Source organism: Anopheles coustani, chromosome 2 (genome assembly GCF_943734705.1).
Source record: "Anopheles coustani chromosome 2, idAnoCousDA_361_x.2, whole genome shotgun sequence".
Classification (NCBI taxonomy): Eukaryota; Metazoa; Arthropoda; class Insecta; order Diptera; family Culicidae; genus Anopheles; species Anopheles coustani.
The window spans coordinates 12,620,985-12,643,718 of record NC_071289.1 but is presented as its reverse complement, the minus strand read 5'-3'; the positions used below and the strand labels follow the sequence as shown (position 1 = coordinate 12,643,718).

Here is a 22,734-nt window from a genome sequence, read left to right as displayed (position 1 = left end):
AGCGGTTACAATTTATGTAAGCTTATTATTATTGATATTTCTTTTCTAATCGTTATTAGTGTGCTAACAGCTTGTGAAATTCTTCCCAATGCAAGGCTCCAAAACATTGTTCCATTGTTTTTCCATGTTTAATTCGACATCTTGAATCGATCGATCGTTTATTATCGGGGGCAATATATTCGAGTTATGTCCTCATTTAAGAATAATACCAGAGAGCAGTCAAAAACATTTGTTAGCAAGAATATTGTGGTATATAATCGATGTAAAATCTACAGTTTTATTTGAATTCGTCAACTGATTAGAGTAACACTATAGCACATAGTCTATTCGATACGATTTTTATTGCTAAGCTAGTAATTTTTCGTTAAACATTTTATTTCTTTGCTTAATTGGGAGCTGATTTTTCGGGCAAAATTTAAACATTGACAAACGATAGATTGATCGATGCAGGCTCTAATCAACCATTGACCTCATCTCAAATCAACAATGATTCGCGAGTAAGAATAGAATAATTGTTGATTCGAGAGCCCATTTAAACAGGCATTGCTGCTGTTGTCACTTGGTCATTCATCACGATCTCATGAAGTACCTAAGTGTGTACCTAACTTCTTCAACTAGTACAGCTCGGATTCAATTCCTATCTCAAACCCTCTGTAATAAGCGAAGCCGACATTTCCATGAAAATCTTTAATTTCAACCATAAGCTAGTGCGGTCGGGTTTTGGTCATCTCATGCACATATTCTAACCCAAACCGCTGCTGGATTACAACCAAGCCATCTACGATCTTGTTTTGTCCATTAAAAAAAAGAGGTTCGTTGGAAGTTGAAATAAAAAGTAGCCTAAATAGCTGAATCATTTAACAATGTTTTAAAAGATTGTGTTACGCAAGTATCAACAACTGTTGGAACAATTTATTTTGTGAATTAATTTTTAAATTATTGCTTTTTTAAATAACTCGTGTTACCAGGCATGCCAGACTGCATCTGATACCTGACAAAAGAATAACATCCTTAATTACCTGAAACATAATTGTAAGCCTAAAGGTGTACCTCGGCTTGCCAAAAACCTTCGAAACATGCTTCGCGGAAGAAGAGAAATATGGATGACAATGAACCTTGAAACACGAGAGAGCGTCATACTAAAGAGAATCCCTAAAATAGAAGCCAAATCAGATCGCGGGAATGGGCTGGAATGTGCTGGAATGGGATGGAATGGGCTGGAATGGGCTAGAATGGGTTTCAGCTCAAATCATCGCACGATCAGCGTCGTCGCTCACAGCATCATTCTGCTCGTTGGTGGTAGTCTTGAGTTTGGCCAGCGGATGTGAGCCGAAAATGTAGCTACAGCGCCACGAGCCCGATGGCTCCCTGGTAAACGCCCGTCTGCCGAGGTCAATGGCCACGGTGCTTTTCGAGAAAGCGAGAGAGAGTTCATAAACCACCAGAATACAAACCTCTCCTTTTCCCGTCCAAAGATACGACGTCGGTTCCTGTTCCTGCTTCCGATGGTTGTTCACTCGTATCTTCTCGTATCCATTCAACCGGTGCACACTTCTCTCATCCGCGAAACGAATGGCGGAAGTGAAGGTTTTTGCTTCCTGGTTCGTCACACCACAACCCCGTCTCACAACCGGGATCGGCGACCAAAGTTCGGTTACGGAACCGCTTGAATGGAGTGTGGGTTGGTTTCCATCTCCTCGCGTTCGCGTCTCCGATCGAACCCAGTCGTTTGAAAACCACTTTCCACGTACCCAGGATGGACAAGGGCTATGCTGATGAAGCAGGACTGTTTGGTTTTTAATTATTTTACTGCGCTTTTTCGCCTCTCCCTGGCGACTGGGAAGTTTTTCCACGCGATACGAGCCACCGTTGCATCATTTGTACTTCCGATGCGGTCTAAGGTGTGTTTGTATATTTGGTGCAAGGTGTGCAAAACGTCCTCTGGCCTGGACGGGAGTGTGGGAATGATTTATTTGAACGTACTATCCTTAAACTTGGCACCATGGAAGTGCCATTTTTGAGAGCATGGTGTGAATTTAATTTAATTTCAAGCTCATAAGAAAACCCCTAAAAACAATAAAACTATATACAGCTACTTGAACACAAAGGAAAACATTTGGGTACATCAGGAATAGATGCACATTCGCGAAGCACTCGCAAACCATTTTTTCCCCGGGTGCCATTATGCACGCCATCCGTTCCATTATTCTCACCATTTTCGCTTGGCTTAAGTAGTCGTCGACATTTCTCTCGTCGGTTGCGGATTCTGGATTGTTCACCCTTTGCAGAACTATCTTCCTCCTTTAGTTCCTTCCGTTGGGTGTCGTGTGTCCTGGCCGATCGCATATTTAGCACCGGTCAAATCCCCGTAAACGGGGTACGCTTGGCTGGTTCAAACGCGCTGGTTCCTTCTAGTGCTTCTTGTTTCTTTTTTCTCCCGGCCCTAGCAACGTTCTGCATGCAAAATTCTCATCATCGGTATGATGACTTGTGGGTGGAACGAGGTTGGTCCGCTTAATCCGGGAGGGGTTTAGTTTTTCCTCTTTCAATATTGTGTGATACTTTATACTTTCGGTGCAAGCTGGCTTACAACCGATCTCTAGAGGGCCGGAGGGGGCAGAGAGGGAGAGTGACAATCTGTTGTGCATTTGACTGGTCGTGGTGATGGTGGCCGTCGACAGGAGCTTTCCATGGATTGTTGTAGTTGGTGAAATTGGTTTGAAATTTTCCAATTTTCCATTTCCATTCACACCTAGCAGGACCGGACGGCGAAAGCGAAGTGTGCAACCGATGGTGGCGGAATTGTCCAGCGTACGGCGTAGTAGTACCATCTCGAGTGCTTTGTGCATTCTGGGAATCCTTTTTGGAGTGCAAATGGTTGTGGCGTTAAGTAAGATTTTCCCATAGTCTGACATTCCGTTTGGAATATTTCGTACTGATTCTGCTTGAGGGAAAACAACCAATGTTTTCTTTTCAAATGTTTTTTAATGTATAATATAAATACATTAACACTGTTTGTAATATTTGACATGCCAATCTATCAATTTGCATGGATATCAGGATCATCCAAACCGGAGCACGACTTATCGTACTTTATTTATGCTTTCAAATTTACAGCTAACCAAAGCATAAATAAACTCGATAAAACTGTATGCAATTGTTGCAGAAAAATCACAAATTTACAATTCATCATTAGCCTTATTTTATTAGACTTTTGATAAAAAAAAATAAAGTCATACGTGACATTAGTTCCTTTAAATACACATTTTGAATCCTTTCGGTAATGTGTAAAGAAAGGCTCTTCAATGCTTCAAAGATATCTATCCATTTGTGGATTAGAATCCTTAAACCGATCGCCCGACTGCAGATGGTTTAATTCATTTTTGAATCGCTTCAACATCGTTTAACGATCCTTTTCGTCGTGGTGCATCCTTGATGCTATCTCCAACTAGAAGTAGCGGGTAGTGCTTTTCAATGTTTTATGTAAAATATAAATTTATTCCAACTCGTTACTGAAACGGTCAATGGTTTGAGTTCGCCGATAAAGAAAAAAACCCTCCAGAAAGCCTTCGATGACTCGCGCGTACCACCAGGCGCCTCCATCGCTCCCTGCCACACGTTGCGTTACGAAGGCTCTCGAAAAGAGGAGTTTGCATAGGAATGGTGCGATGTTTTTCTTGCGAACTGGTAAAAGGTGTGAATGTATGCAATGAACATGTCGCTAAATGTGTGTGTGTGGGTATGTGTACATCGACGTGAAAGGCCAACCACCGGAAGTGCATAACATCGTACGCGGAAGGCCGAGTTCCGATCTTTCATCTTTGCCGCCTTACTCACTCGCTCGTGTGCATGTTCGGAACTGCACCGAAACCTGGTGCAACAATGTTAGTTACGGATCGGATAGGGCGAATCACCCCATCGTGCATCTCCCAGGACGGTGTGTATATGTACTTGTTTGTGATTGTTTATGTCTGCCTGTCTGCCTCTGCGAGGAGACGCCCGCGTACGTATGTACAAGCGCTCGGGGGAAAAAAAGGCTCGCAACCGCCTTCGCTGGGACCCGATTTGCGCAACGCCCGAACCGGGCATCTGCATCCGGGCGGATGCTGCTGCTGCTGCTGCTGTTGTCGGTCCATCCCGGGGACTGAGCACGGAGCATCGTACGATGCGCTGCAATGATTTGGTCAATGAACTTTGCAATGCGTGGAGTAAATAGACAGGCGAGGAGCGGCCACGGTTGTATCAGGATGCTGATTGCTGGGAGACATAAAGCGAGGCCATTGCGTTGGTTGTTATGGGCTTGACTTTCTTTCCCTTCATGAAAAAAGGGAGTATAGTACTCCTTGTACTGGTTTTTCCTTTTAGCCCCATTTTTTTTCTCCCGGTCTTCGATCCGGCCGGCCCTTTTTTGCTCGTCGCCGTCGTCTGTCGTCTTGGAAGCGGCAGCAGCGTCATCGTTGACCGCACCAGACGTCTGGGGTTAACTTTGTGCAACTCCTATCCCGTCACGCCCTCCCCGCCGTTCACATCCTCCAGTCCTCGTTTGGCCAGGGTTGTTATTTTTCGGGCCCGATCTTGTCTAGACGCAGCCCATACTCTCCGGTGGGAAAGTCAGCACCGTCAACCGTCCTGCCCGAGACAAATGGGTGTGACGTCGTCCGGGGGTAGTGTGGTTCTCTCGGTACGTTGGCCTATCGGAAAAAGAAAAAAGCAAAAACCGCAACACCCAGTTCCGGAACCCCCTTTTACCATCCGTCTGGTTGGAAAGTTTTGTAAAATTTACAACCACAAACTTGCACACACACGCACACACCTAGTCACGTGTCATCTTCTTCTCTCCCTGGCCGGGGAGGGATGCTTCCCGCAAGGACGAACGGTATCGATTATTTTAACAGCAGCAGGGAAGGTTGTATGTTTGTTTTTATTTTGGCTTCTAAGTTGACTTATGTCGTTGATTCCGCCGACGATGATATAAATAAAGCAGAATGTCACGAAAAAAATTGCCCATCGATTTTATTACTTTTACCTCCCACTCTCTCCGGGTCGAGAGCCGGGTTGGGTGGGTTTCCTTTGGTGCGGATCCTTTTTCATTTTTTGTTTCGCGTTTCAGTCTCGCAATATTCTGCGCGTTTTTCTTTCTCCCATCCCTCTCTCTCTTCCACTCTTGTAGGAAAAATAAAAATGCCCCCCCTCCCAACCGCTTCTGGTGCGGCCCGTCTGCCCCAGCCTCCCGCCAGACGGCGGCCAGACTGTTGCAAACGAGATGCAATCAAAATTTCAATGACCCCAAACTCGGTTCGGTGCGGTTCGGTTTTGCTCCGGTTTTCGAACGCGTGGCGTTAGCGCGATCCTTCATCCCGGCCGGCGTGCGAGAGTGCTGGGTGCCCGTGTCCGCGGGCTGAAACGAGGGGTCGGGCGGCGGGACGGGCGGACTGTTTTGACTGCAAGGACGTTGATCGGGAGTGCGAGATGATGGAGTGCGAGAGCGAGAAACCCGCGTAAGGGAGGGTGAGTTTGGGTTTGAAATGGGAAAACGCTTTTTTGGGGTGCCGTTAGCGAGCGCAAAACCCCGTCGTCGTTGTCGCGTGATAGCAGACAGGCTAGCGGGGAGGGTATCGGTGAGGGCAAGAGGTACGAGAAGAGAGAGAGAGATAGAGACAGCGAGAGCGCGCGACAGAACATACGAACGGGATCCTTGATCCTTCGGGCAGCGGAAAGATGGCCAGGGAAATGGGGCGAACAATGGGTGCCGACGACGGGTGGAATGTACATCGACGAGGGCATTGTATACATAACTGCGTACCCGAATCCCTTCCAGCTTCCGGAATCCTTGGCCCTTTCGGCTGGTTCCCGCGCGCTTGTCTCGTTTTGTCATTTTTTGTTCATCTCCTGCCGTTTCGATTCCACTCTTCGTCGTCGGTTTTGCGTCAAATCAATCCGTTCTTCCTGTGTGTGTGTGTTGTTTTTTTGTTGTTTCGCATTCGTGAAGAAGTTCTTCCCTATTTTAGGCCCAAGGATGTACGCAAGGACATTCGGAACGGATGAGAGCAAAAGCGGAATAATAACCGTTTGAAAACGAATAAGATGAACTCAAACCTCCTTTAGATCGCAATTTTCTAAACTAAGTCCTGAGAATTTTCTTTTTGAGATGTCCTGAAGTATATAAGTTTTAGTTCTAAATGAACGAACTAGGGCAATTACATGATCTAAACGAGCGCATAAGAGAATAATTGTAAATAACCATTAAAATTCTAGCCTTTGTTAGGTTTAAAAACCAACTAAATATTTATAGGTTGGCCAACCATAAATTCATTCAACTTTCAAAGTATTTGATGTTTGCGTACCTATTTCTGTCGATAAATAAACAATACTGATGGTATAGCCACTGGATGGATGTCATTTAGCCATGTTGATATTAGTTTCTTACATTTCCAAATCAGCCAATTTCCTCTTCACATTACATCAAGTAAAATCAAGTGTTTCCTTTGATTTAGATAGTCTCATTCTATTTTAGTTACTTACATTTCTATTTGAAATCCATCGTCGAGATTTGTTGTACTTGCAGCATAGTAGATAATTAAAAGAGAAATTAGATGTAGACGCCCCATAAACTCCTCATTATTCGCGTTCAATTGTACAATCAACAGCGAGACGAAAAAAAATATGCAAAACCAATGTTCGAACAAAAAAAAAATAAGTGCCACAGACAGAGTAACCACCTTTCCGCCCCGGTCCGGTTCCCTCTCCGGCGCTGACTGGGTGAAGGTGAAGGACGAGTAGTAGTACGTACGTACGCCCTAGCCGTCGGCATCGCCAGACACGCGCTTGTTCGTTTCGCCTTCTTTTTTGTTGTTGTGTCCAATTTTTGGGCTGTAGTCACAGACAGAGAGCAGACCAACAAGTAGAAGCGGGAAAACATGCATCCCTCATCGGGTAAAGTAAATAACCACCCCGGGGCGACTCCCATCGCAACCCGGTGCTCTCCCGGTGCTGCTAGAGAATCCTTGCAAATCGCCCTGCGGGTCCTGCGGCACTGGTATCCATGTCGGAACGGAAGGATACAGCTGCTGCTGCTGCTGCATTGTGGCTGTGTGTGGCCAGAATTGCGCGCCTTATTCCTGGTGTTTGTGTGTGTGTGTGTGGTTGTGGAGTTGACTCTGGTTATCCTCGCCAAGAGATGATGACGGCATCACCACGATCCGGTTTTTGGCCGGTACGCCACACACATATATTTTGTCTGCACCGGCCAGCTGGGCCAGCGAACTGTCTGTGGCGTCCCTCGGTGTACATAGGTTCGCACACGTCCACGCAGAGTCAACTAGTTATACGAAGGTGTGTTGGTTTGGCGTTGCAAAACGGTTGATCCTTGTTGCTCCCAACCTGATGGAGGTTTGATACTTGCTCTGGGTTGCGGAATTCTTTCTCTTTCTCCGGTGTATGTAGCCAATTGGTCATGGTGGTGGTATCGTTCATCTCTCAACGCTGAGGTTTGCCAGACGGGGATGAACCCTCCCCCGAGGATCCTGGGATGTGCAACACAACCGGGGTCTACGTTCTACGAGGTTTTTCCGAGCTGGTTTCCCATCTTTGCGTACGATCTGTTCACATCTCACTGAAAGGTGTGTGTTTGTGTGTTGGGGCTTTCGTTCTTTCTCCATTCAGAACCAGACTCTGACAATGGCTGTTGCTACCTCCGCCGGGTGTACTCTTCTTATTGTGTGTACTACAACTACTACCACATCCGGTTGGCGTCGGTAACAAGGTAGACGCACCCCACGCTCTCTCTATGTGGCGAGCGTTTGTGTTTGTGACGCAACGGTTCCGGCATGCAGACTCCAGACGAAGGACACGTGTGGGTATCCTGCTGCTGCTGCTGCTGCTGTTGGCAAGACTTCCCGGCAAACCAAACGACCATGGGGAAGGTCAACGAGACTCGCAGACTGCCCTAACCACAACCATCGATGCTGCTGCGGGACTGGGGGCTTTGATTGGCTGGCTGGCTGGCTGGCTGGCTGGCTGGTAGAAATTCGGTCATTGCCCTTTCATTTCTGCGGCGTGTCTGCCGACGGCTGGCGGTGGTGTGTCTGGCGACTGGCGAACCCCTAAGGATGTTGGCAGCAGCAGCAGCAGCAACAGACGGATGGAGGATGAGAACGCGTTTTCCCGGGCCAAAGTCGTGCTCCCGAGGCCATCGACGCCAGGGCGAGCATTTTTGGCACGGGCGTTGCTGCCATGCCCATACCTCCCCCCTCAACTCTCTCTCTCCCCCTTTTCCTCAAAACTCCCGAGACTGGCGGGAACTATGGGTTTTCCGTGGAATAGAAAGGAGAGATTTACTCCCGGAATCGAAAGCGATGTTACTCCTGGTCGCCGGCCGGCGGAGGATAAAGAGGACATTTTTCCACCCGAACCATCCGTAAAGTTGGGGGAAGGTGGGGGTGGACAGTGCCGGGTGTTTAATATGTATATATTTAATAAACGGTTGATAATATGGTGATGGGGGTGCCGGTACCGAGCAAAGAGAGATCAAGAGAGAGCGAGGGAGGGTGTGTTTTGTCGATGCTGTATGCGACAAGCCTATGTCTAGGTCTGGCGTCGGTCGTGGGAGTCTGGCCAAAGGGCGAAACACTATGCGCGCGTTTGAACTCATCCTCATCCTCAATGGAAGCCAGCGAATGGCGCGCAATGGAAACGCATCGTAGATGCTGCAGGGATCGGGTCGGTTTGCTGTGTCCGCGGTGCGTTGGTCTAGCCGCTGGTTCCGCATATGGCGAACGGTTTGAGACAATCCTGCGCGAGCCCACTCTGGGTGAAAGAACCTTCGGGGGTGGCTTGAAGTGTGGGCAACGCTTTTCCTGTTTTTACGACGCGAACACGGAAGTACTAGACGCGGATAATGGAAGCCAAGGCAGGGGTGGGGGCGGGCGGGGGTCGCACCAATAGGAAACCGGGATAATAAAATTTGATGCCGCACCGATTCCCACTCCCCCCCCATTGCGTCCCATTGTGTGAGTTTATGTTTTCCCGCGACGGAACGACGGATCATTCCAGACGACGATGGTGGATGAGCGCGTGGCGCGCATTATATTTCGCCGGCTGTCGGTAGACTAACAGTTATACGCTTTTTTTTCGCTACTTCTTGATTCACTTCAAACCGCGCGAGACTGACGGGCTGGCCCGGGGAACTCTATGCGGACACCCTTACCACGCGCGATGCTCGAGTCTGTCTGTCGCAGTTACGTCTGATTTGGTACGTGTTTGTCCCCAGACATAGGGGACATATGCAGGACAGACCCAGTGCGTTGAGCAAAAAAACCAGAGCAAAACCTGACGGTGGAGGTCGTTTTCTGTACGCATTCGATCGCGTGCGTGTGTGCTTGTGTGTATGATTTTCGTTTTTTTCACTCCTCCAAAGCTTATGCTTCATTAACTGCGGGTTGTTGCAAATAAATGTCCGCACGTCCCGCACACCAAAGCGGCTCCACCGGAACTGTCTCGTCGCACCAACGCACAAGCAAATGCCAATTAGCTGATTGATTTGGGTTCCTCCCACCCACGGCCAACCACCCACCCACGTTTCGTGTAAAGGATGGCGCTTACCGCGTTTTGATCAAACGACGCCCCTACCACGAGTGCAGCGCTCTTGCCATCGGGGTCTTTGTTCCGCCACACCGGGAGATAAAACACACACGCACCCAGGATGCCACAGGAGTGATGAACTGGTGGTCACCACTGGGTGCAGTTTGGCAGTTTTGAACGGTGTTTAGTGCAACGCCAATGGATGCTCCGGGACACTCCCGGGCTGTGTGGGTATGTGTGTGGGTGTGAACCGGACGCGGAAGGCTCGTCCTCCGGAGTGCAACGACTTGCCGGAACCGCCGGTCGATCGGTACCTATCTTAACCACTTGTCGCTTTGTTCTTCGCCATTGCCATGGCAGCTCCGATGGTAGTGTTTAAGGTGCAAACTAGTTGAAATAATTTGGCTAGTTGTCTAATGCGCACATTCGACGGTCGGGGACGCTTCGCTTGTACACTTCACGGCATGATGAAGGGTCGAACTCAAGTGAATATGGTGAAGGGGAAGATTTCTAATTATTGTTACCAATTATTCTGCACCTAAGCCACCATACGTGGGGGATGAAAATATGCTATTCTCGTGCTATTTTACTTACGAAACCGAACAAATCATTTTTACTGTACAACCCCAATTGTGGTTGTGAGTACAAATAGTTTAAAGTAGATAATGTCTACATCTGTATAATTTTTCAATAAAATTGGTTGCTCAGAGTTTCTGTTTTGCTATGCGATTATTTTATTTTCTGAAAATAAATTGCAAACTGTAAATCAAAGTATCAAACAGCTTTTTAAAATTTTTTAAAAGCTTTATTTTTGACCATTTCGAAACTATATGAATCACTTGTGTGTGTGTGTATTTTTTTAAACTCTAGGATTAATTTTTATCTATCATAGCAAATTTCATTATTTCTATGCCGAACGGAACAAAATTCAAGTGGGTTATTTATGATAATATTTGAACATGTAAATAAATCTAAAACAGTGGGGTGTTTTTTTTAAATATTGCTTTTTTGAAGCAATTGGCTTAAAGTTTCAGATTTGATGGAATTGTTTTGATGTTGATAAAAAATTTGGCATTTTTTGAGATGGCTCTTTTGTGTTGTTAAGAGATATGAGGTGTGTTTCCCTATCTCAAACAATTTCAAATTCTTCACAATTTTCCAAATTGTTGTGGCAACAGCTATGCAAACGATTTGGTAAACGAAATTAGTGAGGCTTAGCTATCAAAATTCTGCTCATTTAACTCTTTTTGTTTCTTTTATCACACCTGAGTTGTTTTTGTTTGAAAATGTGCAAGCTTGCCGTTTTTTTCTCGCAACTATACTTTTCCTGACCCCGCACGTCGTTTTCACACCTACCGCGTGGGAAGATGAGTCTGCACGTTTTTTGGCGATAATTTATGGTGCCATTTCAAGAGTGCAGGCAAAAGGTGCGATGTTCCGTTGGGCCAGCACGTAAATTATCTGCCATAAGTCTCCCGAAGCTGACGCTGACCTAGCCGGGGTTGAGTAGCTCCGTTCAAGACCGCAGCAAAAAGGATTGACCGGACCCGTTGCAGTTGCGCTTCCTTTTACGGGCATTGCACGAGCATTGCGTTTGCGTTTGGTGACCTGATCTTGGGCATTATCGTCCCTTGGAAACAGGTTAAGGTAAAAACAAATATGTATTTATATATGCGGTAGATTTATGGCACTCAATTTGTCGTTTAGCTGGGCTCCTGTCAGCTACCTACACACAGCCAACAATTGGTCGCGCGAGGTTAATGGATAATTTCACGGGGTTTTGGGGCTGTGTGTCGTCTAAAAGTCGCCCAGTCGTTGCGCCTTTTTACGCCTCGGTAGAGCCAGTGGACGGTGTCCGAGCCCGGCCTGCAGATCGCTGTCACCAAACGGGGAAAGAAAAATGCGATTCAGCGACGCTCCGCTGCTGCAAAAGCGCAACCTACCCAACAATAAAAAGGGCATATAAATTTTCAGCTCATAATTAACCTGACAACTCGCCCGGGTGCTGCTAAGACGAAGAAGTATTGCTGCCTTTTTCGGGTGCACCCACTCCCGTCACACACACACATACACTCGCAGAAGTGGCCCCTTCCTGGACCAGATGTCAAGAGGCCCCGAGTCTGCATCCGTTGTTTGCTCAACATCTCGGAACGGACGGTTTGTGCAGCGTGTAATCAGCTTTTGAGATTGTTTGCTTAAATCATATTTCTTTCATGCAATCCTGTACGCTTTTCAACGGGGTTGAACGTTGAATTGAATACAAATTATCGTCAGTCTGGGTGAAGGGAATATTTATGAGATTTCTTTTCCTTCACTTTTTCATTCTTTGTAACGAGAAAGATTTTGTTTTCTCTACGCCGAGCAAGGTTTTGCGGGCCTTGGGGCGCAACATATAAATCGTTACATATGAAATGATTTCTTTATCAGAAGTAAACCACACTGGTGTGTGTATAGTACGCAAAGTGATGAATAATAAAAAGATCCTTTTTAAATAAAATGGAAATATTTTTTTTTCAATTTGATTAATGCTATTGTTGCTACTAGTGGTGACCATTTAAGTTACATGATTCAACACATCGATTGGGAGAAGATATAAAAAAAATTATCATCTAAAGACGTTTACCTTCACAAGCTTCATTCAAACGTACAAAATGAGGGAGGGTTGGTTTTATATTCTGTAGAGAACAAAATTAAAGTTGAAAAACATTTGGTTCGATGGGAGAACAACATTGAAATAATACGTTTTCATGTTATTTTTCATAAATGTTTCACATAATTCGATAAATACGTGATATTTTAAATATGACTAATAGTGAATTAAAATTATTTAAATGAAACAAGAGATAGTTCCAAATGCTCCCTGTCAAAAATGCATCTCGCAACAGTTATTTTTCAAATCACTAACATAATTTCTATAGCTATGAACTAACTAAATTTTATTTTTAACACTATCGCGCGATGATATTTATCAAAAACTAAAATTCAATGCATAAATCCTCAATTGTATGCGAAATTTTAGAAATATTGTGTCATTCGATACCTTAGCTGACAGTTTCTTTTATTAGTCTTACTTTAAACTCCATAAGATCAACACCCTATAATAACACTTTTGTGAGGGTTTTGGACAAACTAAATACTAATCTCTCAAACTGCATGGTTGAATTACGTTCCTCTCGCTTACCTTCTCTAGAGGTTTCTTCTATTTGTCCGAGCAAGCCATTCAACCATATCCACACGTTAGCGAAAAAGTTCATTCGCTCCGTCGAGGCAGAGTGCTTGGAAGTTTCGGTAGCTCATAAGTTTTTACGCTTACAGATCTTTGGTCCGGTACGTTTCGGGTTCTGATATGCACCTTGGGCGTTCAAACTTGCCATTCCACCACAGTTTTTTTCCCCCGTTGATCCCAATGTGAGGCCTTCTCTGGCCCCAGGTCCACACGGTTTCATTCATAAAAAGATGACGAACGAGAAAAAAAAGGCAAGCGAAATCCCTTCACTCCGCCAATTAAAACCATTCAAGAACGACCCCATCCCCCGTATACCCCCCCACCCCCGTCCCGGTAGGTTGTTTCCAGCTAAGCGCGGTTTGGTTAATGATCCCAGCGATAGAGCAACATTATTTGCTGATGTGTTCATGATGTGCACCTTCTTAGCGAGCGGCCGTTAGGTCGTGAAAATCGTGTTAGAGATAGGCAATGTCTATTCTGCGTTTTCCCAACGCCGTTGCCACCGGCCGTGGCTTCTTGGAGCCCTCTCCTGCCCCATTCTACCGATGGGCGATCGTTGGCCGGTTTTCAAAATCGCACAATGAATGTACATAAATTAGCACATATTTTGTCTGGATAATAGGTAAAACCCTTTCCCGCCTGCCTGGCCGTGTTTCTTAGCACTTGTTCCTACCTTCATGCATCTCTCTTGGTCGTTTCTCTTGTTGGGAACGAAAACAACGGAGGCATCCGCTCGGACGCCAGTGTGACTGTTGTGACGCCCTCCCTTGGAGCGGCGAGGGGAGGGTGGTAGAAATTTGCGCCGAAGGTTAGCCAGACGCTCGGCCATCTAGTGTAGTACCTTGTGTCCGTGTCAAAGCTGTGGCCATGCCCGGTAATGAATGGCCAACCTCGAGGAAGGTGCAGCAGCAGGTATCACCGGAGATATCACCGGAAATTACCCGACTTAATGTTCCGTAGCACTAGAGACGGATTCTGAAGCGTAAAATTTAAGCAAAAGAGTCAAAACCGGACCGAACTTTCCTGATGCTTTCCATTAGCGAGCGATTTTATTTTCCTTGCATTTGGGGTGAGAGGAAACAGAGTGGGGTTGCAGAGGGTGCGATCTGTATTGGTTTTCGTGAGACGATCGTTATAATTATAAGCATAATGAAAACAACATTGAAAAAAAAACACCAACAAAGCCGTTGAGTTACTCAATCAGACAGGAAAGGAAACGCCGAGATTAAAATGATTTTTATTACAGAATTAGTTCAATTGATAATTGAATGTCCAAAGGATTGGCTTTGTTTTGATGAAATCCAACTTGTTAATGTGTTCCATTTTAATGGCATTGGTTATTATATTAATTATGGTTTCGTAAGTAGAATTGTTTTAAATGAAAACGGCAACAACTGGTAGGCACATCTTTGACTACCCAACTCTTAATTTATACTTTGCGAGCATCTAATGTTTCGATATTAATTAAATATTTTTTTCTAAAACGCTTTAATGTTTGATCAAATATAATGGAAACATAAATTAACGTTTGGCTGTTGGTAGAAGATAATTTAATTTCAAAGATATCATTATTTTACACGTTTAATTACATTTTGCTGTTCTTTAATTTGGAATTTTGTAACATTCTTTGTTCAGAATAGTTGTTTCCAAATTGCAGTGGTATATAGCAAATATTATTATTTTGAAATGCTACGATTCGTGGAGCATAACGATAAGGAGTTGCATAAGACTTTTATGTTTTAGTTTTATACGACCTCTCTAAGTTTTTACTTTAAAATTACGAATTGAAGCAGTCTTTCTCTCGCTTATAAGAGCTGGTAATGGTTCTCGGTGCTTTATGCACTTAATTTTAATTCCGATTCTCTCGCCTCCGTTGGTATTCACTTGTTTTCTCAGCTTAACATTCATCTGCCATTTGTGTGCGCCCATTTGCCACCGGTCTTTTCGTAGTGGCTAGTTTTCTTCGTTCGATTGTATTTTCATTCTTGTAGCTCACAACTATAGCTCTTGGTCCAGCCGGGTTAGTTTGTGCTTTCGGTTCGTTATGTTGTAAAAAGGTGTTTTCATTCACTTTTTCTTACCCATTGCACACGGTTTATAACTTTATGTTAGTTTTTCTGCACCGTTCCGAAACCTTCAAACCCGTTGGCTTTACGGTGTGGTAAAAAATGGTAAAATATTTCTTTTTCCTAACACCACCAACACTTTACTCCTGTGTGGACCACTGGCACCGCTACGCCGGGGGAAAACGGGACGGTTTTGACCCTATCCGCCGATGATTATCATTATCACCAAACACCGGCCAACACTATCATCATCGCGTTTCATCGAAGGATGTCGGTGCCGGATTGCCGGCAGCCGTCGGTGGATAGGTACGCCATGTGCCATTAGGCGGTGGGGGTCGGTCCGCTTGGCGGTTGCGGTTCGGTATTGACATCACGATTTTCCTTTATTCGTTTTTTTTTCTCCGCGTCCCGATGCGTCCTGACCCGATGACGATGTACCCATGCACCGTCCCATGAGTGCACCAGTCGGAGGCAGAGATGGTGAAATTTATGTTAAGACAAACTTAAAAAAGGAACTCGAACCTTCAAGGGCAGGCTGGATACACCTCACCTTACCGATACGCACCCTCTGAGGCAGAGCGGAATAAATGGCGCAAGTGGTGTGGAGAAATTTGAACACACTCACCGTTGGGTCAAGTTTTATAAGATGCAATTAACAAAATATATTGAATCAGATTTATTAGCGACAATAAAAGGCAAGCAGTGGAAAGCAACAGCGGGCGTCGTCGTCGTCAGCACGAAAATGGAGGTGTTATTATTTTAACATTTTTTTTTTCGGGTTGTATCTCAAATACAGTTTTTGTGGCCTGTGCTTCCCTTCTTTCGCTTTCCCTATTATTTTTTTTTTGTTACAAACCACAATCAGCCCCACCAGCTTACGCTAAAGTCAAGGAGTTAATGTCCCTCCCGAAGGGTGTACCGATGGGGCCAGAAGTAGATGGTTATCGTGATCTGAGTGTGTTTGCTCCGTCTTTTGAGGGAGGTTTTGGACTCCTTGCGCTCTAGGGTCACGGCTGATGAGCTGCTCAGCGCAGAAGATGGCTTAGATAAGATAGGAAGCTTTCTGGTGTGTGTGTGTGTGTGTGTTTTTCCAACCATTTGAGGTTTTTTTGAGTATGTCAAGTTGTTGTTAGTACTGCGCGGCTTATGGGTCGGTGTCAGTTCGATGCTCTGGACGGTTGAATTAAAAACTTAACCAAAGAAAAAAACATGAACTGTTTTGCAGTTCGTTCTTGTGCGCTTCATGAGGTTGAAATACGAAACTTGTGCACAAAAAAAAAAAAAAACAAAAACAACGTGCACCATCCCAAAAGAAAAAATTACTGAAAAAACGAGTCATCCACAATGGGGCTGCCTCCAGCGGTGATGTCCGGTCTTGAACGCACCCCTTCTTGTGTGGGCCCCCGAATGTGCCATAATTTGATGCAAATTGAAGGGTGCTGATGTCGCAGCGAGCTACCGTCGTACAGCACAGGGAGAGTGCAGAAAAATGGCAAAAATTTTGATGAAAAAAAATGACATTAACCACAACGAAATCGGAAGGCGCAACGTAGCGCCGTGCCCGTAAATCTCTTGCCCCGGGCCTTCGGGCTCCAAAAAAAGCCGGCAAAAGAGACTTCCCATTTCGGTAGTGTCGAGCTTAGTTGGCTAATTACAACAGCGAATTTATTTGTTTACACTCTTGTTTGTAAGATCGCTATCGGAGTTGATGACGATCGGCCCATGGGGGGGCCGCTGCTTGGCAAGGGGAAAGGGTTGCAAGTACACTGCGTTACTGTTATGCTCTGTGCGTCATTGCGTATTAATTGGCTTTTCATAATACGAGCATAAATTTTGAGACACTTTTTTATCTGCCATTTGCATCCCTCGGGAAGAAGGAGGGTTCGTTACCCGCATGACACACGGCGACGGGCATATGCGAGACCGAAGGAAAAGCTTTAATTGCTTGTAGTGTTGTAGTTTTTGACATGTTGGTTGTTTTTTGGTGGTTGGTTCTATGTAAAAGATCTGAAGTTAGCATGAACACATGTTTTCATCTCATTAGTGCAGTTTATGAACGTGTATGCGTCGTTATCATCTGATTCGATGGATGGATAAGCAAATGAAAGGGCTTTATCAAAATATTTTCCTCACGCTGTGATAAATAGTAATAATATTACATTTTCGTCGACTTAATTCGTGATAAAATTACGGTTTTCCTTCTCCAAAATCGGTGGTTGCTTAATTGGAAATGTTTTCTTCTGTCCTTGTTTAATGGTGCTCCGTCATTTTAATTGTTTCTTTTATCCTTTCTATCGTGAGTCGTATTAATTTTGAAATGAACCTCTTCCTCACGCCTTATTTTAGTTTGTGGAAAGAGCTGCAAACTGGAAGCCAATTTAAATGCTACGATAAGAGCCCTTCAGTCTGAGATGCAGCAAAATGGGACGCTCTTGCATTTTGGTTGGTGTTCACTTAAGGACCTTCTTTTTTAATTTATGGTGTACAAAATGGTGTTCTTGTTGGTGTGGGTATGTGTGTTGCGGTAGCGACATGGTGGTTTGCCTGTTATCGACAAGCATGGGGTATGTCCTGCCGTTTAGTCTGACATGAGACTCCTTTTCGCTTAACACCACACGAGTGCCACTTGGACGTGAAGTCATCGTTAGTTGAGTGGTGAGTTATCATGCACCATGCCACACGAATAAACGAAACATTACGTTATTAAGTACAGACCTCTTTTGTAGGGCTTTCTGACATAAAAAATACACCTCGTGAAAACATTTAAACGACATTGTATTCAAGAGAAATTTCCACGCGATAGAAGATTTAAAAAATCACTTGATGTCCGATGTTCTATGGACTTTTTTATATCAATATTTTAATGTTTATTGCAAATTTGGTTGTTATTTATTTCGCCTTTTCATGATTAATAGAATGTATGTGATTCGTGACAACATGGGATAAATTTTAATATTTCCTCATTCGAATAGATTTTTTATGTTTTTACAACTAAAACAAATCCATAAACAGTTTAATTTTAGATCGATTTTTACATTATCCTTTATCATCGTGCTTAGTTCGTTTTGAATCAATTAGTTTCTAATGCTAATTCATTTGAATCAACCATTTTTGAGTTCATCCAACGCTAACGGTTTCTGGTTGTTTTTTATCATATATATTTGACAGGAGAAGAATTCGTTTCTCAACTACAACGTATCCTGCATCCTTACCTTGCCACCGTACCAAAGGAAAGGTTACGGTCGATTGCTCATCGACTTCAGTAAGTACACTTTGAATGATCCTCTTTACATCGGTATTATAGTTTTGAAATCGAGTTGTGAAAATACGTTGGAGACAACGACCATTCAAGCGATGGGTTTGGCCGAAGGGGTCAGTCAGTATGCTGTGGTGAAGTATATGTTAAAATCGAAACATTTACATACTTTTCCCATTTGCCATTTTGTGCTCCGGGAGACCGCTGTTTCGAGTTCGGCAACACGCTGACGCTGATCGCCCGGATTAGTCCCTTTTCCGACGCAGAACCATACCGTGCGTCCTTGGTCGTTGACCAACCGACCGACCGCTAGCTTCTGACCCATCATATGTTTGATCCTGTGGGGTCGATAACATCGTCCCGGAGCTTGTGGAAGGTGGGGAGAAAAGGAAGCTTTATGATCTGCACAAAAATTGGGGTCCTTCGATGTTGGGGTCCCTTATTCGGCAGCAGTTTGTTAAACAACGTTTACGGTAGTGAAACAGGGGTGACAAACTGTTGGCCACCTGAAAAACGGCGAACATACTTGCTTGATTTCGTTCATATCGTTGCGCACAGGATACGCTTATCCTTGCTTCAGAAAAGAAAGTACTCGCGGAAGGGTTGTTGTTTCGCATTAGAATAATGACGACGTTATGGATTTAATTTATTCCACCATGCCCCGAGGATTGCGTATTATGTGCTATTCTTTTTAAAACCCGTACTCGTGATTGCAATCATCCCTTGGCATTATCGTCCCTATCGACGGCGCACCCCTCCCCCCTAAGGCCTCGGGAGTTGGGGTTTCGTAGTTCGTAGCTGATCAAAAGCCAGCACGATTGAAGTTTGTTGTGATGGTTTTTCCTTTTATCCTTCTGGGTCCCGGTTTGGCAGAGCTCCGTTTTGGGAGCCTCCAGTTTTATGCCCCGTCTTATTAGCATTCAACAACCCCTGCCGAACACGGAAATCGCACTTTCCTTTCCCCCTCGGGCGAGTTGAATGACCTCGAGAAATATTCGCAAACGTTAGCGAAGGGAAAGCGCGGGGCATGCGAGCTGGGAGGAGAGGGGGCAACATTTATATGTTCACATGTAGTAATATTGCTTATCAAAGGTAAACTATCACGCAAATGGAAATGTGTGGCAAAGAAAACAGGGGTTGATTTTCCTTGGGGTTGCAATATTTGTGTTTGATGATGTTTTTTTTTGCGTCCTGGACAGAAAGAGAGACCTCCACACTCAGTTAAACGCCCCACGCCAAGCCCGAAAGCAGGAGGGTATTGACACAGTTGGCATTTAATTAGGTCGAGTGACTCATCGAACAAGGTTTTAGTGGTTGGATTGTAGTTAATGGAAAAATCGTAAAAATTACTATTAGAAATAAGAAGTATATTGTTCAAACAAAATGATCTAGTAAAACTATAAACTAGCAAGAAACTATACTTTGAACTTTGAGCTTCCTTAAAGCTTTCCTGACTTTCAACCTTGAAGAAAATGGATGATAAATTTGGAAGCACCCATTTACATTTCCATTTTCCATATAAATATTTAATTTTGCGAAACTGTACGATGACGTCACTATCCACATCCGTTTCATCTTCGTGCCATCGCTCGCCATTTAATTGTCCGACCTTAGGCCTGCATTTAAATGGACGTTATTGCGCCCAGCATGGTTTTTTCCTTCACCAGCATCAGAAAAAGAAGGGAACCAATTGTACCGACCCTCCACCGGGCTCGGACATGGAAATCGGACAAAAGCCCACGCTTATGCTGGGCCCCAAATCGGCGGCTACGGATAGATTTCTAACCCGGCAATCACGGCCTGCCTTCCGGGGATTCCGCAGTTCGATGGCCATCATCATGGCTTAATGGAAGCAAATATTAAACTGCCGCTGTGTGTTTACCCTTCTGCTTGCCCTGCAAGCCACGGCAAAAGCGCGGTAATGTTTGCCATACAACAAGAATGCGGCCAGCGCGTCAGGTCGGAGATGGGGTTTGGCTGCGAAGAAGAAAACACAACCGATCTATTGGTGGTGGAAGAAAATTTGCAAATTGCTAGTGCTTTCGTTGTAGAGTATAAGAAGAACATGCTCTTCTTGATGCTGACGAGAGAAGCGCAAGAAGAATCCATTGCTGCGCTTTTGTTCATCACTTGAACTGCGGGAGAAAGACGTTCAAAGAAGCTTCTATTTTCCTTGTTGCGGAAATCGTTCGCTTCTCCGTCATCGGTGATTCGTTTTTTTTGTGTATACTTGGAGTTCCAATACGGATATGACGGGCGTTACACGATCGTTCCCCGTTCGACCGTACGATCGAAAGCGTTTGGATGTGCGGTTTCGGGGGTTTTAAAGATTTCCCGTTCGACACGCGACGCGAAGCCTGCACCGAAAGGAGGAGGGTGGGGTGGCGATGGATGGTGGGATTCGCGAAACGCAAGATACGATTTTAAATCCATCACGAAACCAAACCGCCCTGCGCGATCGCCAAGGTCCATTGACCCCCCTGCAGGGTGGTGGGTAGCTTTATGCCGTTTGCTCATTTTCTTCCCAGCGCCGGGTAGGGTGGGGGCAACGGGAGGGGCTGGGAACACAGGACGCGGTTAAGGCATGTGGAACCACTGCAAATGAGAAGAAAAACGCAATCAATTGACTCAACCAATCGAAGGTGCCTCCCTCCCCACCCCCCGGGGGAGGGGGTGGACTTTTTTCTGGAGGCCGCGCGTCGATGCCAAAATCGGCAGCGGGCAACAGCGGGGCGGCTAGACGTGGCCAGTGGCAGGAGGAGCGGTGGCTGGGTTCTTATGCTAGTTACGACTCCGTGCACCTGATTGCGTGCCGTATCCGCTCGGACCAATGATAATGGCTTAGCTGCTGCGGTCTCGAGATACCGACAACCGCTTCCCGTGGTTCCGTCGAGAACTCTTTAGCGTCATCAGCAGCAGCAGCAGCAGCCACGGGCGCGCGCGTTGCGTTGTGTGCGGGGATTGGAAATGTGAAATGTTTTCTCCCGCAGCCTATCCAATAACTTCAGGTGGAGGTGGTGGGGGTGGTGTGCGTGCGGTGGAAAATGAAAATGCCAGAAGAACAATACCGGACTACACGCAATTCTTTTGCGGCTGCGAGACGCGAGTAATGATTCCCCGGGCGCGGGAGACATGGGACGGCATGGACGCCGGAGTAATTGTAAATTCATTCAGTCGAGACTGTAGCTAAATAGGTGTATCTGCTGGTGTATCGACCGGTGTCGAGATTCAGACGCCTTACGCGGGCTGCTACAGTTGTAAGTAGGTCCGGTTCGTGTGCGCCCCCAGACGCACAGACAAATCAGGCGATGAGAGCGTACGGTTTGCGGTTGTCCGGTCGGTGGTCCTCCTGCGCCCGGTTAGTACCTTTGCGTGAACGAGGTACTTATGTCGGCGAACGCTCGCTGAAGGGCAGAGAAAAAGTAATTTAAAGCACCCCGAAGGTAACGTTACAACGCTCGAGACTCTATATTTGAAAATACGTTAAACTTTAAGATTAAGAAAGTTGGTAACAACTGTAAGCGTAGTTTCTGGATCTGGTTCTATCTTCTTTGAGTTAAGGTGCAACTATTGCAGATCTTTTAAAAATCAGCTTGAAGTTTTGTTAATCTAAGGATTTAACATTTTTAAAGGATTCTGAAAAAATGTCAATTTTCCTCAATTTTTAAATTTTTCTTTGATTGGTCTACAACTGATTTCATCAAATAGTACACTTTTGTTTTACAGGGTTCACCAATTGTTTTCCGCGATGATTCTGATGGTTTCGTTTACCGCTCGGGCATTACTTGTTGGTAGTTTTCGCACGCTTTTGCTGACATTGATTTAGTTAGATCTTTTCAAAAAACCTCAGGTGAAAGAAAGAAAAAAATATTTCACATAATTTGACGTAAATTTTCCCCAACCTTAACTACCATCGCCCTATATGCTATTTAGTGCACTGATTGAGCTCTAAACCTATATTTGTTTTGGCATTTAAACCTATATTTGTTCATTATCTTTTAATTATATTCTTGTAGCATTTCTACTTTGATTCTGTTGTAAAGTTACACGTTTACTATTGCTGTCAAAACTTTGTTCTGGAGTACTTGTATTTTTTGTATTATGGGACTAAGTTCAAGTATTTCATAGTCGAGGCCTCGAGCACATTATTGTTTTGATTTGTGATTTATATGAAACGATTTTGTTTGAGTGGAATAAATTAATTAGTGATGATACATCCACATACAACTTTTGTAAAGTCTCAAGTCCCACAAATGTAGCAAACAAAATAATGATGACCAATACCAATCACCTTAAATGGCGTTGCTTTGTATTTTATTTCGATACGATATTCAAAGCTATCAAATCAATCTAAACAATCTAAACAGATCTAAATATATATAAGTTACCCAAAACTGTCATGAACACATTTTCAATAAAAAGGTAAAGTTTGTAATTCATATTGCATTACTAGCGAATTATTCTATAACTCTTTTGGATGGAAAGGTAGAAGTAGTTTGGCATTCAATTCACGTTATATTATTTTAGTTTAAAAAAAAATGTTTACATCTTTAAAATATTGCCTTTGTTTTATACTTTGTTAGTTAGATTTTGTTTTTTATAACAAT

At 44.6% G+C, this 22,734-nt stretch overlaps 1 protein-coding gene across 1 annotated transcript in view; it reads left to right on the top strand.

Annotated features, from left to right (window-relative positions):
* Nucleotides 1–22,734, top strand: part of LOC131266702 (histone acetyltransferase KAT7) — a 63,475-nt gene that overhangs the window by 2,881 nt on the left and 37,860 nt on the right. Inside the window, exon 5 of the mRNA XM_058269314.1 lies at nt 18,040–18,133. Within this exon, the coding sequence (XP_058125297.1) occupies nt 18,040–18,133 (94 nt within the window). The remainder of the gene's footprint in view (nt 1–18,039; nt 18,134–22,734) is intronic.